This window comes from Bos grunniens, chromosome 1, assembly GCF_055505025.1.
Source record: "Bos grunniens cultivar Pamir isolate PY7600 chromosome 1, Bosgru_T2T1.0, whole genome shotgun sequence".
Taxonomy (NCBI): Eukaryota; Metazoa; Chordata; class Mammalia; order Artiodactyla; family Bovidae; genus Bos; species Bos grunniens.
In genome coordinates, this window is record NC_141165.1 from 99,227,904 (window position 1) to 99,251,299 (window position 23,396).

The 23,396-nt window shown below is 38.2% G+C and overlaps 1 protein-coding gene across 5 annotated transcripts in view; it reads left to right on the top strand.

Annotated features, from left to right (window-relative positions):
- CFAP44 (cilia and flagella associated protein 44) overlaps positions 1 to 23,396 on the top strand; it is a 117,348-nt gene that overhangs the window by 18,201 nt on the left and 75,751 nt on the right. For all 5 annotated transcript variants that reach the window (XR_015165448.1, XR_015165449.1, XM_086405992.1 and 2 more), the window contains exons 7-16: positions 152 to 368; positions 2,043 to 2,157; positions 5,171 to 5,335; positions 7,651 to 7,806; positions 8,517 to 8,564; positions 9,167 to 9,266; positions 9,918 to 10,012; positions 18,120 to 18,329; positions 18,975 to 19,085; positions 22,764 to 22,925. Coding sequence is in view for 3 of the 5 variants with exons in the window: in XM_086405992.1 (XP_086262118.1) it covers positions 152 to 368; positions 2,043 to 2,157; positions 5,171 to 5,335; positions 7,651 to 7,806; positions 8,517 to 8,564; positions 9,167 to 9,266; positions 9,918 to 10,012; positions 18,120 to 18,329; positions 18,975 to 19,085; positions 22,764 to 22,925 (1,379 nt within the window). In the remaining 2 variants the exon portion in view is untranslated. The remainder of the gene's footprint in view (positions 1 to 151; positions 369 to 2,042; positions 2,158 to 5,170; positions 5,336 to 7,650; positions 7,807 to 8,516; positions 8,565 to 9,166; positions 9,267 to 9,917; positions 10,013 to 18,119; positions 18,330 to 18,974; positions 19,086 to 22,763; positions 22,926 to 23,396) is intronic.

The following is a 23,396-nucleotide window of genomic DNA, read 5'->3' on the forward strand; positions in this document are numbered from 1 at the left end:
ATTGTTTCTTTATGGGATTCTTGACATTCTTCCACCAATGCACGTCACTACGGGTGTTCTTTCTTGCCTTTTTATTTTGGAAATAATACAGTTTTGAAAATGAAATGTTATCTCTGTTATTAGACTCCCATTCATCTCCTCATCCTTTCAGATGGAACTGATCTGGCCTATGCGTACGTGGACTTTAACTTCGATGGTACCCTGCTGGCTTCTGTCGGTGGCAGCCCTGATCACACCCTGACCATCTGGAACTGGAAAGAAGAGAAGCCTCTACTGAGGACAAAAGCTTTCTCCCAGGAAGTTTTTAAGGTTACTTTCAATCCTGAAGATGACGAGCAGCTCACTACCTCGGGATCAGGCCACATCAAGTAGGTTGCGCACATGATACAGATGCTGGTCGTTTATCGTTGGGATCTTTTCTAAGAGGTTTGATCAGCTGGAGACAGCTTTTGCTGATGTTAACATTAGGATACTTTTTAAATGCGTTATGTTGAAAACCAACTATACTGCAACTTTTCTAGTTGGTTATGGAGATTTTATTACTGAAAACAGCATAGATAAAAGAAGGGCTTTGAATTTAGCCTGCTGCCTTCTTATAGGCTTCTCTTCCTGAGAGAGTTTGTGTAATGTCTTACTAACATTGGTGTGCTGTGTCCAAGTTCATACTGTGCTTTCAGATCCACTGTTCAGTGTGTTGAAGTGATTCTGTATGATGGACAAGTCATTTTGACGTCTCTGAACTCGGTCTTCACTTGTGAAATGAGAGTTATAACAGAGAGTTATATTCTTGACACCTGACTCTTAATACTAAATGGTAGCAGAGCCTATTCCTGGTCTCTGATATCTGGGTATTTTCACTGTATCACACACTGTTCTTTGTTCAGGATGGAATGATTTTTTGCCTTTTATTTAACAACCTTCTGGCACTACTCTCAAGCTGCCCATAACTTGCTTCCAGTGTCTCTTTATGAGAAATAATCTATCCTAAATTCTTTTTATTCCAACTTAAAACTGGTCTTTTTAAAATATAGAATAATTGAACAGGTTTTTGAATCTTGAGAAGTCTCAGCTAGCTCTCTGCTAACTATAGGTTGAAAAATTTTAACTTTCCTATTGCTTACTAAAGTGTATATTTTCTATGTACTATATCTTTGGAGACAGAGAGACTTTAAAGGATTTCATGTGTGATGTGGTATAAAAAGAAATGCAGAGGAAATGGAAATATATGATCAAGGACCTACCACAGCCTCTGAGAAGGATGTTGATTGTTGAGGCTCTTGGCTTCATATTATTAACTTGTTAATACTGTCCATTATCTATTTTACATCCAGTTGGTAGGTCAGATTCTTTTTTCAACATAACTTTCTTCATTCTGACTATTCACTTGTTTAGGTTATAAACAAGAAGATATTAGTAACTTAATATTTATTGATTTTATATACTAGACACTCTTCTAAGAGTTTTTTTCCAACAATTTCATAAGGTTGGTGCAAATAATATTCTCATTTTACACATAAGAGAATGAAGATACAATGTGATCAAGAAAATTACTCAAAGTTACACAGCAAGTAAATTAGAATTTTTGGAAAATATTTACATCTTCTAAAGCGGTACTATGTAGTAGAACTTTCTTCCAGGGTGGGAGTGTCCTGTGCTGGTCAATCTAGAGACACTGGCCACATGCAGCTACTGAATTCTTGAAACTGGTTGGTCTGAATAAAACACTAATTTTTAAATTTTATTTAATATTTACTACTTTAAATCTAAATAAAAATAGTCAAACGTATGGCTATTGCATAGGACAACACAACTCTGAAATGTAAGATTGACAAAGGCAGGAAATTTTTTCTTTCTGGACTATTTTGCTTGATGCCGAATTCATGTTGCCTAGAGCTTTGCCTGACAGGTGGTTGATGCTTAAAACAAATGAACTGAATGAATAGATAAATGAACTAATATGTGGCTTTTAAATATGTAAATGGTTGACATTAAAGTTAAAGTAAGATTTCTCTTAAGTACATTTAATCTCTCATTGTTTGCAGGTTCTGGGAAATGGCTCTAACATTCACTGGCCTCAAACTTCAGGGTTCACTGGGTCGATTTGGCAAAACAGCCACTACTGATATAGAAGGTTACATGGAGCTCCCGGATGGGAAGGTGAGTACAGCTGTTATTCTACAATAATGAAATTAATGAAATGAAGTGATGTACATGCATGAAAGCATGCTATACAGTCTAAAAAGCACTGCCAATATTGTCAATAACAGATACTATAATTGTAAATATAATGAGCATTTAATTTTGCCTTTTCAGATTATCAGTTTTAATTCTGTGAAACTAGTCCACATGTACATATCATTTTGTCTTTACAAATATTATATGTACGTAGAAAGTATGCCGGCATTTTCATATATTAATGTAGTGACATACTTGTCACTTTTAATTTTAATTATGTCATGGAGTTGCAATGTCTATAGTGTTTCTCTCCCGCCTGTCTTCTTTGCCATGATGCTTCAAGAGGATTTACTGGGTCAAAGGTTAAAAGATTTACTGGGTCAAAGGTTTACTGGGTCTTACAGCTTTTGTTTTTATTACCAGATTATTGCAGGGTGTCAGACATGACTGAGTGACTATCACTCACTCACTATTTCTCAGGAAGATTGAGACACTTTATAGTGATATCTGCAACACTGAAATTTTTTTTAAAAAAAGCTTTTAATTTTGTTTTAGTTAGTCGATTAACATGTTGTGATAGTTTCAGGTGAACAGTGAAGGAACTCAGCCATACATATACATGTATCCACTCTCCCCCAAACTACCCTTCTATCTAGGCTGCCATGTAACATTCAGCAGAATTCCATGTGCTATACAGAATTCCAACAAAGTAGGCTGTTGTTGGTTATCCATTTAAAAAATATCAGTGCAACATTGCAATTTTAATCCATTATTTTAGTCGTTTCTTCTTATAAAACTTATAGACATATTGCCTGTAGGATAAGTTTTCCATTAATATTGTATTTGGCTTTCTAGTGGGTTGAGTTGTGGGCTTCCCAGATGGTTCTAGTGGTAAAGAACCCACCTGCTAATGCAGGAGACATAAGAGACGTGGGTTATATAGTATTTGTGATCATCTCAAGTATAAGAAAGCGCCAATATACAAATACTACTCTGAGAAACCAAATGGTCTAGTCATTGCCTAGTGGAAAATTATCAACTTGAAATAATGATGTATGGGAGGAAATAAAAAGCCTTGGATGCTGGCTAAATCTTTAGTTATATATCTAAACCTATAAGATGATGATAAATCATTCTAGCTTCAAATTCTGCTAAGAATTAGGCTAAGATAAAGATCATTAAAAACTTGGTTTGAGATATATCTTGAAAAGTCTCAGTAGAGTTTGTGTAGATGTAGGGGAGAAAAGAAGTCATTTTAAATGAGAGCCACAAAAGGAAATAGTTAAAGTTAAGAGTAAATATTGGAAAAGGAAATGGCAACCCACTCCAGTATTCATGCCTGGAAAGTCCCATGGACCGAGGAGCTTGGTGGGCTATAGTCCATGGGGTCAAAAAGAGTAGGACACGACTGAGTGACTTCACTATTACATATTTACCGGATTAATTTGGAGCACTCATCTTGGGAAGGAGTGGGAAGTTAGATTGAAAAGTATGGTGGGCTCCTAAGGTACAAGGACTTGGTCAGGCAGAACTATTAAGCAATGAAGAGCAGAGATACAAGTGGAAAAAGTTATTTATAAGCTTGACCACAAAATGCCAAGCAAGTTAGGAAAATGGAGTCATGGAGATGAGCTCAGAGGAAGATACTGCTTTTATCCAAGAAGAGATGATGAGAGTCTGGACTCTTCTCAGGACAAATGGAAAAGGAAAGCTAGACACGAGTGACATTTCAGAAAGGAGTGAGTTGATAGACTTCAGTGACTTTGGGTGGCTTTAGTTACTGGACAGAAAAAAAGCAAGTCTAAAGAAAAACAAGTGGGCTGAGGCTCGACAGATAGAATAGATAATATGCAGGCTGGAGAAATAAAAAAAGACTGAGTAAGGTCGTAAGTGACTCTCAGTGAGAGGGCCATGGGGCTGCCAAGTCCTCGAGCAGGCAGGAAAGAATTAGATCAGAGTTCCCCAAAGGACATTTCATGCAGTATTCTTTTACGCAGAAGCTCTCTGATAATAAGACTTTCCTGGTCAAATTCCTTTGTTCCTAAAACTTTATTAAAGTGATTCCCAGTGAACACTTCTGTATTAAAGCTTCCAAGCAGTTCTAGAGAAAAGAAACTTGTTTGACTTTGTTTATCCTAGCATATGTCTACTGAGGCAGCGTTAGTTGAGCGCCTGGTTTAGAACCCTGACTCCTGGGTAATTTGGGGCAAGGTAATTAATATGCTTCCGGGTTTTTTTTGTTTTTTTTTCACTTTGTAAGATGGGGGATAACAATAGGACTTCCACTGGCCCTGTGGTTTCTTTGTGCCAATGAGAAAAACTGTGCCCAACCTGTACAACTGCACATGGTATCCTCGATAAATGTACCTAGTTCATATGGTTTTTAGGATTAAAGAATAACATGTGTTAAGTGCTCAAGCAGTGCTTGGCATGGAGTCAATATTCAATTAGTATTACTTACTATGTAATAGTAGTTCAGTTATCTTAAGAGTTGGTGTTTGGTGCTACATATTTTGGGATGTGCTGGATTAAATGCATTAATGTGAGGTGGTTCCAGATCATTGTCCTTGTTTGAAATTGGATATTGTTCTGCTATAATTTGCAGTAATGGCCTCACAATTTATCAAACATCTTATATAACATTTGACTATTATCACTCTCATCTATCAAGAACTTTAAACATATCTCTAAATTTTGACCCAGCAGTTCCACTCCTGGGTTGTGTCCTTAAGAGATATACAAAGAAATCTGCAGATGTGTTTGAAAATTTAACCACCAACATACTGCCCGACATCATTATGTAAAACTACAAATTGTGATAAGTGGTTGTTTCTGGGGTAGTAGATTTTCATTGCTGTGTTTTCGTGTTTTAAAAATAGAAATATTTATTTTCATAACCAGGAAAAATCTTTAAACATTTCTCATTAGCTATTTGAGGCAAATATATATGTTTTTCTGTCTCAAGTACATTCTTTCCTTTCCTCACACCTGCCAGGTGCTCTCAGGGTCAGAATGGGGCAACATGCTGCTTTGGGAAGGAGGCCACATCAAAGTGGAGTTGAGTCGAGCTGCAGGCAAGCCTTGTCACCAGGGTCCCATTAACCAGATAATGCTGGACGAGGGCGAAGTCATCACCATTGGGTCAGATGGATGTGTTAGGGTAAGTTTTCTCTAAACTTGAACAGTAGCACCTGCATCAAAGTCTTGTAGATGACCCTATGGGTTTTATCAAATTTTTATTTCTCACAAAGGTCACTTGAAGAAGGGCCAACTCATTTTAAGTAATGCTTCTCTTGTGGTAGATTTATAGTTGCTAATTCATGTCTGACTCTTTGTCACCCTCTTGGACTGTAGCATGCCAGGCTCCTCTGTCCTCCACTATTGCCTGGAGTTTGCTCAAACTCATGCCCATTGAGAAGGTGATGCTGTCTAACCATCTCATCCTCGCCACCCTCTTCTCCTTTGGCCTTCAATCTTTTTCCAGTATCAGGGTGTTTTCCAATGAGTTGGCTCTTCGTGTCAGGTAGCCAAAGTATTATAGCTTCAGCATCAGTCCTTCCAGTGAAGATTCAGGGTTGATTTTCTTTAGGACTGACTGGTTTGATCTCCTTGCAGTCCAAGGGACTCTCAAGAGTCTTCTCCAGCACCACAGTTTGAAAGCATCAATTCTTTGGCGCTCAGCCTTCTTTATGATCCAACTGTCTATGTAAATTCTAGTCAACATTCATTAATATCTTGCCACTGAAATTTTCTGAGGGGACCTTTTGTTATTTTGATTCTGTTGTTGAAATAGTCGCTTCGGAAAATGAATTAGCACAATGTTAACAGCAGACTCCAATGTCCTTCCAAAATGCCTATTATAAATGGGTCACTTTCTAGGGAAAACAAGGCCAAACATTTATTTATTTATTTATACTGACTTTACCAATTAGGAATACACAGGTGAGCTGATGGGGTTTGCCAATGGATGCTCCCCTTCCGCCACCCCCTATACTAATGAACGTGCTTGTCCTCACCCGTGGACACCGTCCTGCCCACAGGACTGATCTGGGACACTGCTCCTGCATTTCGGTCTTTCTGGCTGTTGTCACACCTCTTCTCCCATCCCCATGTGTAGTTACCCTGCTGTTGCTGGCCAACCTGCAGGCTTCTTTGCAGTCCCCTCAGTATGTGTTTCTTCTTGGGCCTTTCATAAGAAAATATTCTTAAGGTAGTATTCTCGGGACATTCTTTAGGAAGTGGTATTATCAGGAGTAAGACCATTTTTTTTTTTCCAACTATCTGGTTACTCTGACACTTACTGAGCTTACTTATGGCTCAGACAATATATTACAGCCATGTCTTTCACAGTTTGTCCTCTTACCGTTGCCTCTTTGAACCCTGTTAAGTTTAATTTTGTTCTGTTATGCTCATTTCTCTGATAATCTTTTATGTCCTTTATTATGTTACACAATACATTCACTATCCTTCCAAAGCATATGTCACCCCCAAATACATCAAGATACCAAGTGGAGGAAAACTTCGAGAGAAGTTGGATACTTCACAGAGGATTCCTTCATGGCCATCACTAATTTCTAAGCTTGCTTCCCCTTTGCAAAGCCCACTCTCATCTCTTCAGTCTTTTATATTGTAAATCTCTACCTCTCTCCCTTTAGGAAAAACCCACTCCAACTCCCAGGAGTTAGTCTGACCCTAGGATCTGGGACTCTCCTCCACGAGGGTACTCAATGGAACAACACCAGTCCTTCCCAAGTCTGAGTTGCTGAGTCTAGGATGATGTAGCAGGATGTGTCTGCAGAACCATCCAGCCTGGGCTTTGGCATTTCTCGGAGGAAGTCCCTCTGAGTCTCTCTACCACATTAAAAACTGTGCTCCCTCCTTCTTCCCCAGTGTTCTCTTGGTCTCCTATCCTAAGAACAACAGTCGTTACCTGAATAGTATAGTCTAAATCCATGGTAAGGAAGAGAAACATTATCTCATGAAGGCATTACCTACATCTTTTTTTTTCCCCCTGCTTAATGAAGATTGTTCTTGAATCATTCAGCAAGAAGATCTATGTCTCTTTTCTAGGGTCCCACGGGTCTAATATAATACAAGGCTTGTCATAATGTTTCAGTGAATGACCAAACCATTTATTCCTTACAGCCATGTTATATGCAGAAAGACCTAATAGAAACTTTGAAATAAAGTTTACTTTGGGCAAACTAGAATTCTTATTCAGAATGGACTTTTTCTCTCTAATCTCTATAAATAAGAGGAAATTATGATAATTTATTATTTCTCAGAGTAAAATCTCAGAGGTTAGGTTTTGTCTGGTGTTTTAATTATATCTACTCATCATTAATTTTCATGAAATAAGAAATGACTTGAAAAAATTGGGGTCTTTCCTGGCATAGAAAATATATATCCATTCTGACTTAGAAAATACATATTCAGAAACTGCTAACTCATTAAGGTATTTTCTTATTTTTTAAGATATGGGATTTTGAGACTATAGACACTGCTGATGTTATAGATGAGACTGGATTACTAGAGATTGAGCCCATTAATGAACTTCAAGTAGATAAAAATGTCAAACTCTTCTCTATGATAAAAATGAATGAAGTTGGAAATAACTTTTGGTTGGCTCAGGTAAGATACACCGTTTTCTCTTTGCTCTTTAAAGTTATCTGGACATAAAATTAACATAGTATTATAGTTTACTGTCACTTAAATCCACAGAACTATCAAGACTGCTATTGCTAGTATAATGAAGAGTTCCCTGAATTCTGATATTTAGAAGTGAAGTGAAGGGAAAGTCACTCAGTTGTGTCCAACTCTTTGCAACCCCATGGGCTATACAGTCCATGGAATCCTCCAGGCCAGAATACTGGAGGGGATAGCCTTTCCCTTCTCCAGGGGATCTTCCCAACCGAGGTGTTAAACCCAGGTCTTCCGCATTGCAGGTGGATTCTTTACCAGCTGACCCATAAGTGAAGCCCAACAATACTGGAGTGGGTAGCCTATCCCTTCTCCAGTGGATCTTCCCAAGCCAGGAATCGAACTGGGTTTTCCTGCACTGCAGGTGGATTCTTTACCAACTGAGCTATCAGGGAAGCCTAATATTTAATTGACCTATATTTTATACACAGAAAACCAGTTAGCATTTTTACTATGTTAAACTGACTACAAGGTTTATGAGATTGCTTTATTATGTGGTTGCTATTATTAAATTTCAATCACACTTTAAAATATATGTAAGTATTGGTATTGTTGGTCCTTTAAATCATAAAAAGAAAGTCCTTTAATTTGTTAAATTTCAAAATGGTGAACAATATATTATTGAGTATTTAATTTTTTAGGATTCCAATGGAGCCATATGGAAGCTTGACCTTAGCTTTTCAAACATTGTAAGTTGCCTGTTTTTATCATTTGTTTCAAACTCTCATAGTAAAATAGTCGTTATTCTTCTTTAAAAGATACCTTATCTTTCTCCATATTTGTTGTTCCCATCAAAAACTTGCTCAACATATCCAAAGAATTTATATTGTGTCTGTCTTTCTCTCGTTATGATTTTACATAAAAAATATGAAAAAGATTCTATCTCATTAAAAAATTTACGGGAAAAGTGGCAATGACAATGGCTAACGTTTTATGGTGCTTTATAGTTTTCATAAACATTTGACATTTTAATGTATATTATCTCAAACAATCCTCTCAACTGCTCAGTTTTGTAGGGAGGCAGTTGCCATCATCTCATTTTACTGATGAAGAAATAGAAACCGGCATTTGAAGTTACTTGTACCAAATCACACAGCTATCAAGTGTAAAGCCAGTATTCTCTTTCTCCTAATTCTGAACTTCAGCGTTCTTGCTGTCTTATAATGCCTTTTCTTATTTCTATTCAGATGAAGTCATACATGATACAGAGTTCTATTTGCATTTCTTTAAACTTGGCTTTAATTCTATGTTAACCTGACTTTGGGCTCTAATAGAATCTCTCTGTTATCAGACCCAAGATCCAGAATGCCTGTTCTCCTTCCATTCTGGAGCCATTGAAGCTCTGGCCGTCTCTCCTGTCACTTATCTCATGGCCACTACTGGCTTGGACTGTAAGTAAGAACTCATATCCGGCCTTTTGTGTTTTATTTTCAGTACATTTTAAAATGTGTTTGATTAAGGCATTTGAGAATTTTTCCAAAAGGGAAGCCTCCTGATACTAATGAGGTAAGTTTTTGCAGAGGGGAAGGGCCCAGAATATAGCAGCCTTGGTTATTGTGAGACATAAAAGATATATCAATAAATTACTCATGAAAATACCATTCATCTTGGTGTTCTCCACAGTAGTGCTTTTCCTTCTCTTTCCATGTCCTTCCTTTCTTCTTGACTTACAGTAAATCTATGGGGACTGTGAAAGGGGAAACTGACTCACTAGTCAATCAGCAGTTGTTTTCTTCAGTACAGTTGTCTCATTATCTGTGGTGGTGGTGGGGTTGGTTCCAGGACTCCACTGATACCAAAATCCATAGATGTTCAAGTCCCTTTTATAAAATGGCATAGCATTTATTCATGTTTATAAATTACCTGATTGAGGGTATACACGTAAAATTTTAACTAATGTAAAGAAAGACTACGTCAGTTGATTTTTCTATGACATTTCTTGTTATAGTGCTTAGATATAAATGAACCATGGTAATTAGAGCTGTTACATATATATATATACTACATATATAACTTGTTTCTTTAAAACTGTCTTTCTATAGGCTCTATTAGATTCTATGACTTTGCTGGCAAAACCCCTTTGCTTCAGATGAAATTCAAGCAAGGAGGTACTGCCCTTGCTTGGGTACCACGGCTGGTAAGCTTATTATAATGAATTTTACTAAAAATCTATTTGTAAATATGATATATCAGTGCTATTTCTTAGAAATATAGATATTTTCTGAATCTGGATTTTAGAGCAGAATAAAAATTCGAACTTAGTTTGTCCGTTCAGAATATGATAGAAATCATATCATGACTTTGTTATTGTGTTTTTAATGAAAAGTCTATTCTTATGCCACTTAAAGTTTAGAAATAGTTTTGTGTTAAAAAGTAATTACCTGATAGAACTTTGTGTATCTATCTTCTGTTTAACTCTGGTTCATTCTATGTACTTCTAGAATGTCTACAATGTGCTGGGCCTATTTCTAGATTCTGGGAATATAGCAGTAAACAAAAAGACAAAAATACTTGCCAGCATGAACCTTTACCCCGATAGGAGAATGTTACACCCCCATGGGAGATGGTGGGAAGGACAGACAATGAACAAAATAAGTAAATTTATGTGATATGTTAAATAATGGGAAAAAATTAGAGCTTTGTTCTAGTTGTCTGTGGCTGTGTAGTAAACCACTCCAAATGTAGTGGCATAAAAAAAGCAATCATTTTTTTGCTTACTCCGCTTTGGGAATTCAGACAGGTGACACCAGGGATGGTTTGTCTCTTCTTCACAGTATCCTGGCTTCAGTTGGGGAGATTTGAATGGCTGGGGCTGGGAGTCATCTAAAGGCTTCTTTGTCCCAAGTCTGGCACCTGGGTTGAAGGCTGGGTTAAGCTGTGATGCTAATAGGAGTGCTTACCTGAAGCCCATGCCACACAGAGAGGTCATTATCACAGCATGGTGGCCTCAGGGCAGTCAAACTTCTTCATGGTGGCTCAGGGCTCCAAGATCTTATGTTCCGACAAAGAAGGCAGAAGCTGCTATCATTTCATGACCTGGCCTTAGGAGTCACATATGATCACATGTACTATACTCAGTTAGGGGGTGAAACAGCCATAAGCACCACACAGATTCACAGAGAGAGGAAGTTCAACTATCTTTCTATGGGAGGTATGTCGATGAATTTGCAGCCATGTTTTTATAAAACATCATGGGAATATTTGGGGAATGGTTAATCCTTAATCCTTTGAGTTGAAATCAAAGAGAAAATGTTCCAGGCCCAAAGTAGATGTAGAGGTGGCTGGAATGGAGGGGACTTTCATGATGGGATCAAGATCAGAAGGAGAACTCAGGGCAGGAAATAGAAGCAGAACAATGATGAGGCTAGATTAAGTAGGAACCATGGAGTATTGTGGAAAAAGGAAGAGAGTTCCAGAAAAACATCTATTTCTGCTTTATTGACTATGCCAAAGCCTTTGACTGTGTGGACCACAATAAACTGTGGAAAATTCTTCAAGAGATGGGAATATCAGATCACCTGACCTGCCTCTTGAGAAATCTGTATGCAGGTCAGGAAGCAACAGTTAGAACTGGACATCGAACAACAGACTGGTTCCAAATAGGAAAAGGAGTACATCAAGGCTGTATATTGTCACCCTGCTTATTTAACTTATATGCAGAGTACATCACGAGAAACGCTGGGGTGGAAGAAGTACAAGCTGGAATCAAGACTGCCAGGAGAAATATCAATAACCTCAGATATGCAGATGACACCACCCTTATGGCAGAAAGTGAAGAGGAACTAAAAAGCCTCTTGATGAAAGTGAAAGAAGAGAGTGAAAAAGTTGGCTTAAAGCTCAACATTCAGAAAATGAAGATCATGGCATCTGGTCCCATCACTTCATGGGAAATAGATGGGGAAACAGTGGAAACAGTGTCAGACTTTATTTTTCTGGGCTCCAAAATCACTGCAGATGGTGATTGCAGCCATGAAATTAAAAGACGCTTACTCCTTGGAAGGAAAGTTATGACCAACCTAGACAGCATATTCAAAAGCAGAGATACTACTTTGCTAACAAAGGTCCATCTAGTCAAGGCTATGGTTTTTCCGGTGGTCATGTATGGATGTGAAAGTTGGACTGTGAAGAAAGCTTAGTGCCGAAGAATTGAAGCTTTTGAACTGTGGTGTTGGAGAAGACTCTTGAGAGTCCCTTGGACTGCAAGGAGATCCAACCAGTCCATTCTAAAGGAGATCAGTCCTGGGTGTTCATTGGAAGGACTGATGCTAAAGCTGAAACTCCACCTCATGCGAAGAGTTGACTCATTGGAAAAGACTCTGATGCAGGGAGGGATTGGGGGCAGGAGGAGAAGGGGATGACAGAGGATGAGATGGCTGGATGGCATCACTGACTCGATGGACTTGAGTTTGAGTGAACTCTGAGAGTTGGTGATGGACAGGGAGGCCTGGCGTGCTGCAATTTATGGGGTCGCAAAGAGTCGGACACGACTGAGTGACTGAACTGAACTGATGGAGTATTTAGATTACCAAACCTGGATCATTCTTTATCTAATCTATTTACACTCTTATCTGAAGTCTTTAAAATACAGCTTACCAAATTGAATCATTTTTTTCAGAGGTTTGTGGAATGTTCATAGAGCATTTAATTTTTAGCCTTAAATCCAAGTAATGATTTATAGATATTATGCTAGAATTTCCCCTTCTCCATACCCTCTTACCTTTCTGGAAAGCTGCATATCATTCTTCACAATTTAAGTATTAAGTGAAGTCACTCTGTCATGTCCAACTGTTTGTGACCCCATGGACTTTAGCCTACCGGGCTCCTCCGTCCATGGGATTTTCCAGGCAAGAATACTGGAATGGGTTGCCATTTCCTTCTCCAGGGGAACTTCCCAACCCAGGGATTGAACCCGGGTCTCCCGCATTGTAGGCAGACGCTTTACCGTCTGAGCCACAAGGGAAGCCCAAGTCAAATATCATCACCTCTTCCCAGCCGTCCACGAACCCATCTTGAAGGGTACTCCTTCCTTCATGATCTAGGACTGTGTTTAAGGAGTGTGTATATACCTCTTTTGTAGCACTTAATCACAGTGTACTAAGATGACTTGCTTCATTGTCTGTCTTTCTCACCAGGCTGTGTTCTTCATGGCAATACCATATCTTATTCTTCTTTGTGTTAATACTTCCAGTGCCTGTACACTTACTGGTACATATAGGCACTTAGTAGATTTGAATAAGCAACATTCAATCGGAATTGAATGTAGTTCTTATTCCCAAGACTTTCATAATTGCGTGGCCTAAGGGATGATCACTCCATTCTAAAGAATACCAGGTAGAAGATAGAATGGTAGAAATAAATGAATCAGAGAGGATAAAAGAAAAACGAATTAAAAGAAATGAGGACAATCTCAGAGACCTCCAGGACAATATTAAACGCTACAACATTCGAATCATAGGGATTCCAGAAGAAGAAGACAAAAAGAAAGACCATGAGAAAATACTTGAGGAGATAATAGTGGAAAACTTCCCTAAAATGGGGAAGGAAATAATCACCCAAGTCCAGGAAACCCAGAGAGTCCCAAACAGGATAAACCCAAGGAGAAACACCACAAGACACATATTAATCAAATTAACAAAGATCAAACACAAAGAACAAATATTAAAAGCAGCAAGGGAAAAACAACAAATAACACACAAGGGAATTCCCATAAGGATAACAGCTGATCTTTCAATAGAAACTCTTCAAGCCAGGAGGGAATGGCAAGACATACTTAAAATGATGAAAGAAAATAACCTACAGCCCAGATTATTGTACCCAGCAAGGATCTCATTTAAGTATGAAGGAGAAATCAAAAGCTTTTCAGACAAGCAAAAGCTGAGAGAATTCTGCACCACCAAATCAGCTCTCCAACAAATACTAAAGGATATTCTCTAGACAGGAAACACAAAAATGGTGTATAAACTCGAACCCAAAACAATAAAGTAAATGGCAACAGGATCATACTTATCAGTAATTACCTTAAACGTAAATGGGTTGAATGCCCCAACCAAAAGACAAAGACTGGCTGAATGGATACAAAAACAAGACCCCTACATATGTTGTCTACAAGAGACCCACCTCAAAACAGGGGACACATACAGACTGAAAGTGAAGGGCTGGAAAAAGATTTTCCATGCAAATAGGGACCAAAAGAAAGCAGGAGTCACAATACTCGTATCAGATAAATTAGACTTTAAAACAAAGGCTGTGAAAAGAGACAAAGAAGGTCACTACATAATGATCAAAGGATCAATCCAAGAAGAAGATATAACAATTATAAATATATATCCACCCAACATGGGAGCACCGCAGTATGTAAGACAAATCCTAACAAGTATGAAAGGAGAAATTAACAATAACACAATAATAGTGGGAGACTTTAATACCCCACTCACACTTATGGATAGATCAACTAAACAGAAAATTAACAAGGAAACACAAACTTTAAATGATACAATAGACCAGTTAGACCTAATTGATAGCTATAGGACATTTCATCCCAAAACAATGAATTTCACCTTTTTCTCAAGCGCACATGGAACCTTCTCCAGGATAGATCACATCCTGGGCCATAAAGCTAGTCTTGGTAAATTCAAAAAAATAGAAATCATTCCAAGCATCTTTTCTGACCACAATGCAGTAAGATTAGATCTCAATTACAGGAGAAAAACTATTAAAAATTCCAACATATGAAGGCTGAACAACACGCTGCTGAATAACCAACAAATCACAGAAGAAATCAAAAAAGAAATCAAAATTTGCATAGAAACGAATGAAAATGAAAACACAACAACCCAAAACCTGTGGGACACGGTAAAAGCAGTCCTAAGGGGAAAGTTCATAGCAATACAGGCACACCTCAAGAAACAAAAAAAAAGTCAAATAAATAACCTAACTCTACACCTAAAGCAACTAGAAAAGGAAGAAATGAAGAATCCCAGGGTTAGTAGAAGGAAAGAAATCTTAAAAATTAGAGCAGAAATAAATGCAAAAGAAACAAACAAACAAAAAAGAATACCAGGGCTCTTGCCCTTCTCCTAAATGCCTTCCAAGACAGCAGATTTAGTACATACAGACACTGCTAGATTTATATCTCCAGCCAAGACTTTTCTTCTAAGCTGCAGACTATTTGTCGTCTTCATTTTGAGATCTCCAGGGGGCCTCAAACTCAACATGTCCAAGATTAAATTCATGGTCTTCTACTGGTCCCCAGTCCCCCTCCCCCCACTTCAAAATAATAAATGCAACAACAGCCCACACACTCACATACCTGGCTCTCTTCCAGGATCTCCTGTCTCAGTAAGTATGTCATTCTTGACACCTCCCTCTGCCTCATTCCCCATATCTAGTCACCACCAAATAGGACCATTATACCCATCTCTAAAATGTGTCCAGGTCTCTCAGCTCCACAATACCACCTCAGACCACATGACATTAATCAGTCTCCAGGAGTAAAACAGCCATCATTTTAAAAGTCTCCCTACACAAAAATAAACTCAAAATTAATTAAAGATCTAAATGTAAGACCAGAAACTCCTAGAGGAAAACATAGGCAAACACTCTCTGACATAAATCACAGCAGGATCCTCTATGACCCACCTCCCAGAGTAATGGAAATAAAAGCAAAAATAAACAAATGGAACCTAATTAAACTTAAAAGCTTTTGCACAACGAAGGAAACTATAAGCAGGGTGAAAAGACAGCTTTTAGAATGGAAGAAAATAATAGCAAATGAAGCAACTGACAAAGAATTAATCTCAAAAATATACAAGCAGCTCAATACCAGAAAAATAAATGATCCAATCAAAAAATGGACCAGAGAACTAAATAGACAGTTCTCCAAAGAAGACATACAGATGGCTAACAAACACATGAAAAGATGTTCAACATCACTCATTATCAGAGAAATGCAAATCAAAACCACAGTGAGGCTCTATCTCACACTGGTCAGAATGGCTGCTATCAAAAAGTCTACAAACAATAAATGCTGGAGAGGGTGTGGAGAAAAGGGAACCCTCTTACACTATTAGTGGGAATACAAACTAGTACAGCCACTATGGAGAACAGTGTGGAAATTCCTTAAACTGGAAATAGAACTGCCATATGACCCAGCAATCCCACTGCTGGACATACACACCAAGGAAACCAGAATTGAAAGAGACACGTGTACCCCAATGTCCATTACAGCACTGTTTACAATAACCAGGACATGGAAGCAACCTAGATGTCCATCGGCAGACGAATGGGTAAGAAAGCTGTGGTACATTTACACAATAGAATATTACTCAGCCATTAAAAAGAATACATTTGAATCAGTTTTAATGAGGTGGATGAAACTGGAGCCTATTATACAGAGTGAAGTAAGTCAGAAAGAAAAACACCAAATACAGTGTATTAAATACAGCATATATATGGAATTTAGAAAGATGGTAACGACAACCCTATGTGCAAGACAGCAAGAGACACAGATATAAAGAACAGAATTTTGGATTCTGTGGGAGAAGGTGAGGGTGGGATGATTTGAGAAAATAGCACTAAAACATGTATATTATCACATGTGAAATAGATCACCAGTCCAAGTTCGATGCATGAGACAGGGCACTCAAAGCTGGTGCACCGGGACAACCCTGATGGATGGAGGTAGGAGGGGGGTTCAGGATGGGGGATACATGTATATCCATGGCTGATTCATGTCAATGTATGGCAAAAATTGCCAAAATATTGTAATTAGCTTCCAATTAAAATAAAATTAATGAAAAAAATAGTCTTCCTAAAGTTTCCCATGCATCCTGTCTCGGCCACCTCAGATCCATTCTCTGCATTATACCTAGGATGACTTTCCTGAAATAGTAGATCTGATCATGTCACCTCCCCACTCTACATCCCCAAACTAAAAACTGTTTGACTCCTTAGCTCTCTGGGATGAAAGCTATCCTTAATGTGACATATAAGCCATTTTGTGACCTAATGCTTGTGGAAGCACTGTTCCCTCACTCAGTCTGTTCTAGTCAAACTGACTCTTTCCTCTTACATTATTTCCTGCCACATGACCTGTGCACAAGCAATATCCTCTCCCAGAGGTATTTTTATGCTTCATTAACTCCTGGGCATCCCTCTGTTCTCAGCTTCACTGTATCTTCCTTAAGGAAGCTCTGAGTCTAGGTTAGCTTTCTTTGCTATACATTCTCACAGACTGTTTCTTTCCTTTAACACTTATTTAAGTTTATAATTCCACATTCCTTTGTGTGGTTGATTAATGAAGCTCCAATACTGTGGCCACCTGATGTGAAGAGCTGACTCATTGGAAAAGACCCTGACGCTGGGGAAGATTGAAGGCAAAAGGAGAAGGGGATGGCAGAGGATGAAATGGTTAGATAATATCACCAATTCAATGGACATGGATTTGAGCAAACTTCAGGAGATAGTGGAGGACAGAGGAGCCTGGTGTGCTACAATCCATGGGGTCACAAAGAGTAGGACATGACTTAGTGACTGAACAACAACAATATGTTCTCCCACTCAACCATTAATTTGTGAAAATGGGTTGAGACTGTCTATGCTTACTCTTGGGTTGCTGCTGACGGGTCTCTGGCACATAGTAGATAGATTGTCCTTGTTTACCTGTCTCATGGTCGGCAGTGATAATGGACTGTCCTGGAGGAGATGGAGTTTACCATAGAGAAGTATAAGGAATTATCAATGGGCCCTTATTTTCGTTCATTATTTAGTTAAATTACTGAAGTCTAAATAAAATACAGAAAATTCTCCAGGCAAGAGTACTGAAGTGGGTTGCCATTTCCTTCTCCAGGGAATCTGCCTGACCCAGGGATCAAACCCTGGTCTCCTGCATTGCAAGCAGATTCTTTACCAACTGAGCTACTAGGGAAGCCTAATTATTTAGTTAAGTTACTTAAGTCTAAATAAAATACAGAAATATCTGTAATTTGCTCAGTCATGTCTGACTCTTTGTGATCCTATGGACTATAGCTCACCAGGCTCCTCTGTTCATGGCATTTTCCAGGCAAGAATACTGGAGTGGTTGCCATTTCCTTCTCCAGGGGATCTTCCTGACCCAGGGATTGAACCAGGGTCTCCTTCATTGCAGGCAGATTCTTTACCATCTGAACTACCAGGAAAGCCCATAATGCAGTGTAGCTCTCTTAATTAACTAATTTTGGAAACCTTGCATTTCTTTTTTGTCCAAGATAAGCTATGGTGGAGCACAGATTACTGCAGGATTTGAAGATGGCGTTGTTCGAATTCTTGAACTTTATGATCCAAAAGGGCTCACGGTTTTTGTGGGACGGAAGAAAGTTTCGGAGGCAGATATTCGTTTGAAACAGGTTTTCAAACCTCATACTGCTGCTATCACTGCTTTAGCTTATGATCGTGATGGAGAAGTTCTGGCCACAGGGGTAAGGAGTAGATTTCCTTTTGTTTCCTATTGAGTTTTTGTGGTTAACCTTGCCTTATTAGTCGTCCTACTTAATGATGCCTTCTTTCCTTACATTTCTTTCCAAGAACGTATATCTATTTCTGGTTTTCTTTGTATTCACATTCTTTCAGTATAGTCTGTGCCTCGCTATAAAATATTAAAAATATTCTTACAAATCGAGTTGTAATGCTTATTTTAAATGAATAGAAATTCTCAACTGGGAATAATGCAACATGTTTTATGTATGGTCAGTGTTTTAAATGAAGAGAATAACCATGTAAATTCATTATGCATAAATAGGTGAGCATATGCATTGTGGAATTTTTTGTGAATTAATTTATACACAGGTATGGTGATCATTTTATTTTTATTTATTTATTTTTTTCTTTTTTTTTTCATTTTATTTTTAAAAACACAAGAAAACATGTGACAGGTTTGTCAAACATTCTCACAGGGAAAATGAAGCAAATATTTGAAATAAGAATGTTCCCAGAATAATCTAGGATATATGATCATTATAGATATAAGTATGCAGTGGGTATAATATAGCTGTTAAATATTTCTTTGTACTCTCTGGAATAGATTTCCATAATAATATATATTTGGATATCTCTCTTTTTCTTAGAGTAAAGATAAAACTGTCTTCTTTTTCGAAGTGGAAAGGGACTATAAGCCTATTGGTTATATTACTACTCCTGGACCTGTTTGCCAGCTAACATGGTCTTCAAGCTCTCATGTAAGTAGTTATTGTCTTCATGTTTAAATCTCAATTACTACATAGTGAAGTGATCTGGTAGAAAATAGTGGGTAGAATTACTAGCTCCGCTCTTGGGTCCTGCAGCAAGGGGCCAAGGAAGCTATTCAGCTTGACTAGTGAAACATCACTCGGGAGCTCCAAGCCACCACCCTCCATACTCCCACTACCTCCTCTCTCTTCTTTAATCTAATCAGTCTGTTATATCAGACTTTGCTTCAACAACAGAGACTTTATCATGAAACACAACACGTCAGAATGTGTTGACTTGGATCTGGCAGTCCTTCTGACATTAAGTTCATTTCTAAGGTCTGAATGTATTTGTCCTCATCTTTATCGTTTTCCTGCTCCTCTGTCTGAATTTCACCTCCATTTTCTTTTCTAACTTCCATTGCCTGTTTCCTAATGACAATGGTGATTCAGTATTAATTACTAATCTTATTAAATGCCTCTAATGTCCCTAATTTTGAGCATAGGATAATTCAATCACCTGAATATTGATTGTCTAAGCCAGGTACTGTACTAGGGTCCTAGCATAATAATAATACCAATGAACTATGTAGAAGTGCTATCAGAATTTTGGGGATAACATCTGTAACCTATTTTAAATAGTTATATTGTTCTGTGATAGAATTATTTAAGGTTTCACAAGGGAGTGGGTGACTAAAATATCAGTATCAGTGGTTTAGATAGTATGTACTATGAATATGGGGCTTTTCTGGTGGCTTAACAGTAAAGAATCTGCCTTCAATTCAGGAGCCCCAGGGAGACACAGGTTCAATTCCTCAGTCAGAAAGAGCCCCTGGAGAAGGGCATGGCAACCCACTCCAGTGTTCTTGCTTGGAGAATCCCATGGATAGAGGAGCCTGGCAGGCTACAGACCATGGGGTTGCAGAGTCGGACACGACTGGAGCGACTTAACAGGCACGTACGCACTATGAATATAGAGAAGGGGAATATCAAGAAAGGGGGAAGTTAACATGTTATGTTACATTATTCTATATTAATCTTAAGGAATTGGCAGAATGTGAGTCAGAGAGGAGGTGAGTGCAAGTGGTGTAGGTGAAGAGAATGAGAGCTGCAGAAGATGCTCTGTTAAAGCATGAGCCGTTATATCACAACATATTTGTGCATCCGTCAGTCATTTCTCTCGACATCAAAGTTACAAAAAAAAGCAGCCCAACATTTTTCAGGAGTCAGGAACGATGGGTGGGAAAGGAGTGGGTTTGACTCTATAAAGGGACAGCTTGAAGGAGATCTTTTCGGTGGTGGAGTAGTTTGTATTTTGCTTGCTATGGATGATTACTTGAATCTGCACATGTGATAAAATGACATGGAACTATACACACTGCTGCTGCTGCTGCTGCTAAGTCACTTCAGTCATGTCCAACTCTGTGTGACCCCATGGACTGCAGCCTACCAGGCTCCTCCACCCATGGGATTTTCCAGGCAAGAGTACTGGAGTGGGGTGCCATTGCCTTCTCCATAAGACTCTTAAGTTACTCCTATATCTGGCTTAAATGTCATGATTCTTTCTATCAATAAAGTTTAGTAACACTTTTCCAATGACTTGAGCTCCTTTCTCTTTTTTTCATACATTTCTGGCAAAAACCCATCCCTGACTGTCCCCAGTTGATCTATATTTGCCTACAGTGATTATCAAGGGCAGTTAGAGATAGTCATGCAACAGGAAAGATTAGCTTCTTCATGATTTAGTGACTCAAATGGCCTCAACACAATTCATAGTAGGGCTTAGTGATTCTATGATGTTGTTCTTATCAACTCTCTTTCACCCACAATCATCATTTAAAAACTCCTCCTCTCCTCAAAGCTTCAAGCCTCCAACTTGCTCACTCACTCTCATTCTCAGCATCACTTACTTCACAGAACAAGTAGGAGACCTCTGCCAGGAACTCGTTCACCTTCCCACTACCAAATGTAAAATCCTATTACTTCTGCAGGTACCTGTTTTTCCCCCCTCTATTTTTTTTCCTACAGTAGAGGAGCTATGTGTCTTCCTGCTTGAGGCCAATTCTCCCTTGTGACCTTGGGAATCTGCTCCCACTGTTTTCAACATTTCACACTGTTTTCTCTTTTCTGTCATATAAAATTAACCCCACCTGTTTAATGAATTACTTCCATTAATATTGAAATATATTCAAGCCCTCTTACTTATTGAGAAAAAATTCCTAGTCCTCATGTTCTCGTCTAGTCACTGCCCCATCTTTCTCCTTCCATTTTTCTCCTGGGGGTTGGTTATTCCCATGAACTGCATTTCCTTACATCCTACTTCTTCCTTCACATGCTCTCACAAGTTTGTTGTCTCATAATCCCACCAGGTTAACACTTCCAGAGATACCAGTGTATCCATTTAACAATTTTAGTTCTTATCTTTCTTGCTCTCTTAGCCTCAGTTGACCTTGTTGATCTTCATTTCCTCTTTGAAATACCATCTCCCTTTGACTTTTTGGGACATTATGCTCTCCTAGTTTCTTCTCCCATGTCTTGTCATTCTCAGCCTTCTTCGTTCAGGCATTAAGTGTTGCTTCCCGAGGCTGTGTCCCAATCTGTCTTCTCACTTCTGTTCTCTTGACCTTAGTGATACCACCAAGGCCATGGCTTTCTTAAAAGCCCATATGTGCCACAGGATATTTGCACATGGTGTATTCTTTACATAGCATATTCCCTCAAGCCCTCCCCCAAGTCATTATGGAAATAATCTACTCATCCTTCACATCGAGACTTAGGTACCACCTTCTCAGGAAACCTTTTACAACCTCCTTGTGGTACCTCTATAACACTAGTTGCAGTTCTTTTTTTTTTTTTTTTGCAGTTCTAATTTACATTTGTTTATATGATTTGTTAAGTGACAAGCTTTCCCATTGGAGGTAAGCTCCATAATGGCAGAGACAGTTCCTATTTTTATTATAATTTTACCTCTAGCACTTTATAAAATTCTGAGTACATAGTAGGTACGTAATAAAGAAGTATAGAATAAAATAACTGAATGAATAAACATTTTGAATAATGCACCTATGGAGTATCAAGATGGGAATTTCCCACATGTGGTTTAAATACATGATTTGGAAACTCAGAAGAGAGGTCTGGACTAGAGAGATGAATTCAGAGTCTAATTGCTTGTGAGTGGTAATAAAGCCATGATGGCTACAAGATTTCTCAGGGAATGTTTATGGAGAGGCAGAAAAAGAGGGGAGAGAACAAGAATCTTGGGACATTCACATTAAATGCATTCAAGCAGAGGATGATTCATCAAAGGAGGCAGAGGTTGTATATGCTGTCCACATACTGCAGATTTTCCTTGGAAGTCCTAATTTTAATATTCTGCCCTTTCAGCTGACATATTTTACAACCCAATTTTTGGCTCAGAAAAGAGGTCATCTATAAAACAAATATAAATCTAATTTTAACACTTGGTTTATTAATTAATAATGATATAACTGTATTAATGTGTATAGTGGTTGATAAGATTGACTTAGTTCCTCACTGTGGTTATTGCTGGTAATAGTATCTTTTTTAAATGGCTAGTATACATAGCAATTATAGTTTTTATAATTTTAAAATTATAGTTTAAAATATTTTTGAACTATGTTTCTAAAAGCTTGCCTAAATGTAAATGATATGTTTAATCTTTTTTTTTAGCCTGAAAGTACTTTACTGATTATTTGTGAGAATGGCTATGTTCTTGAAGCTCCGTTTCCAGCTATAAAGGAGGAAGAGGAGGACCATGATGTAGTTTCCTATGAAATCAAAGACATGTGTTTAAAATATTTCCATTTCACAAGTGTCAAATCTAAGATTCTGGTATGAAATATCCTTGAAGCATTGTCTTCTAATTATTTTCTTTCTTATGATATAAAACAGCCTGTGTTAAGTGCTAGGAAAATATGAAGAAGAAGATACAAACTTTTACTTTAAGGAGCTTATCTTGTAGAAAGCAGCTAACTGTATTAGAAGGAGGTAATGAATAGATACTAAAATCACAGTGCAAAGAAAAGAATTTTAGGGGCATGCAGAGGAAAGAATATATGGTTGTGATGGCGAGATGAGAGGAGATCAAGGATGACTTCATTGAGCAGACATTTAGTATTTAATGAAAGGGAAGGATTTTGAGAGGTTAAAAATGGGAAAGCAATAAAAGCTGGGAGAACATCCTGAGGGAAGGCAGAATTGCAAGAGTTTTGTTGTTTTCAAGAAATGAAGACTGGGCCACGAAACAAAGGGATGCAATTTGTGGAGGAGTTTGACAGGAGTCTGTGACCACCACAGAGGACC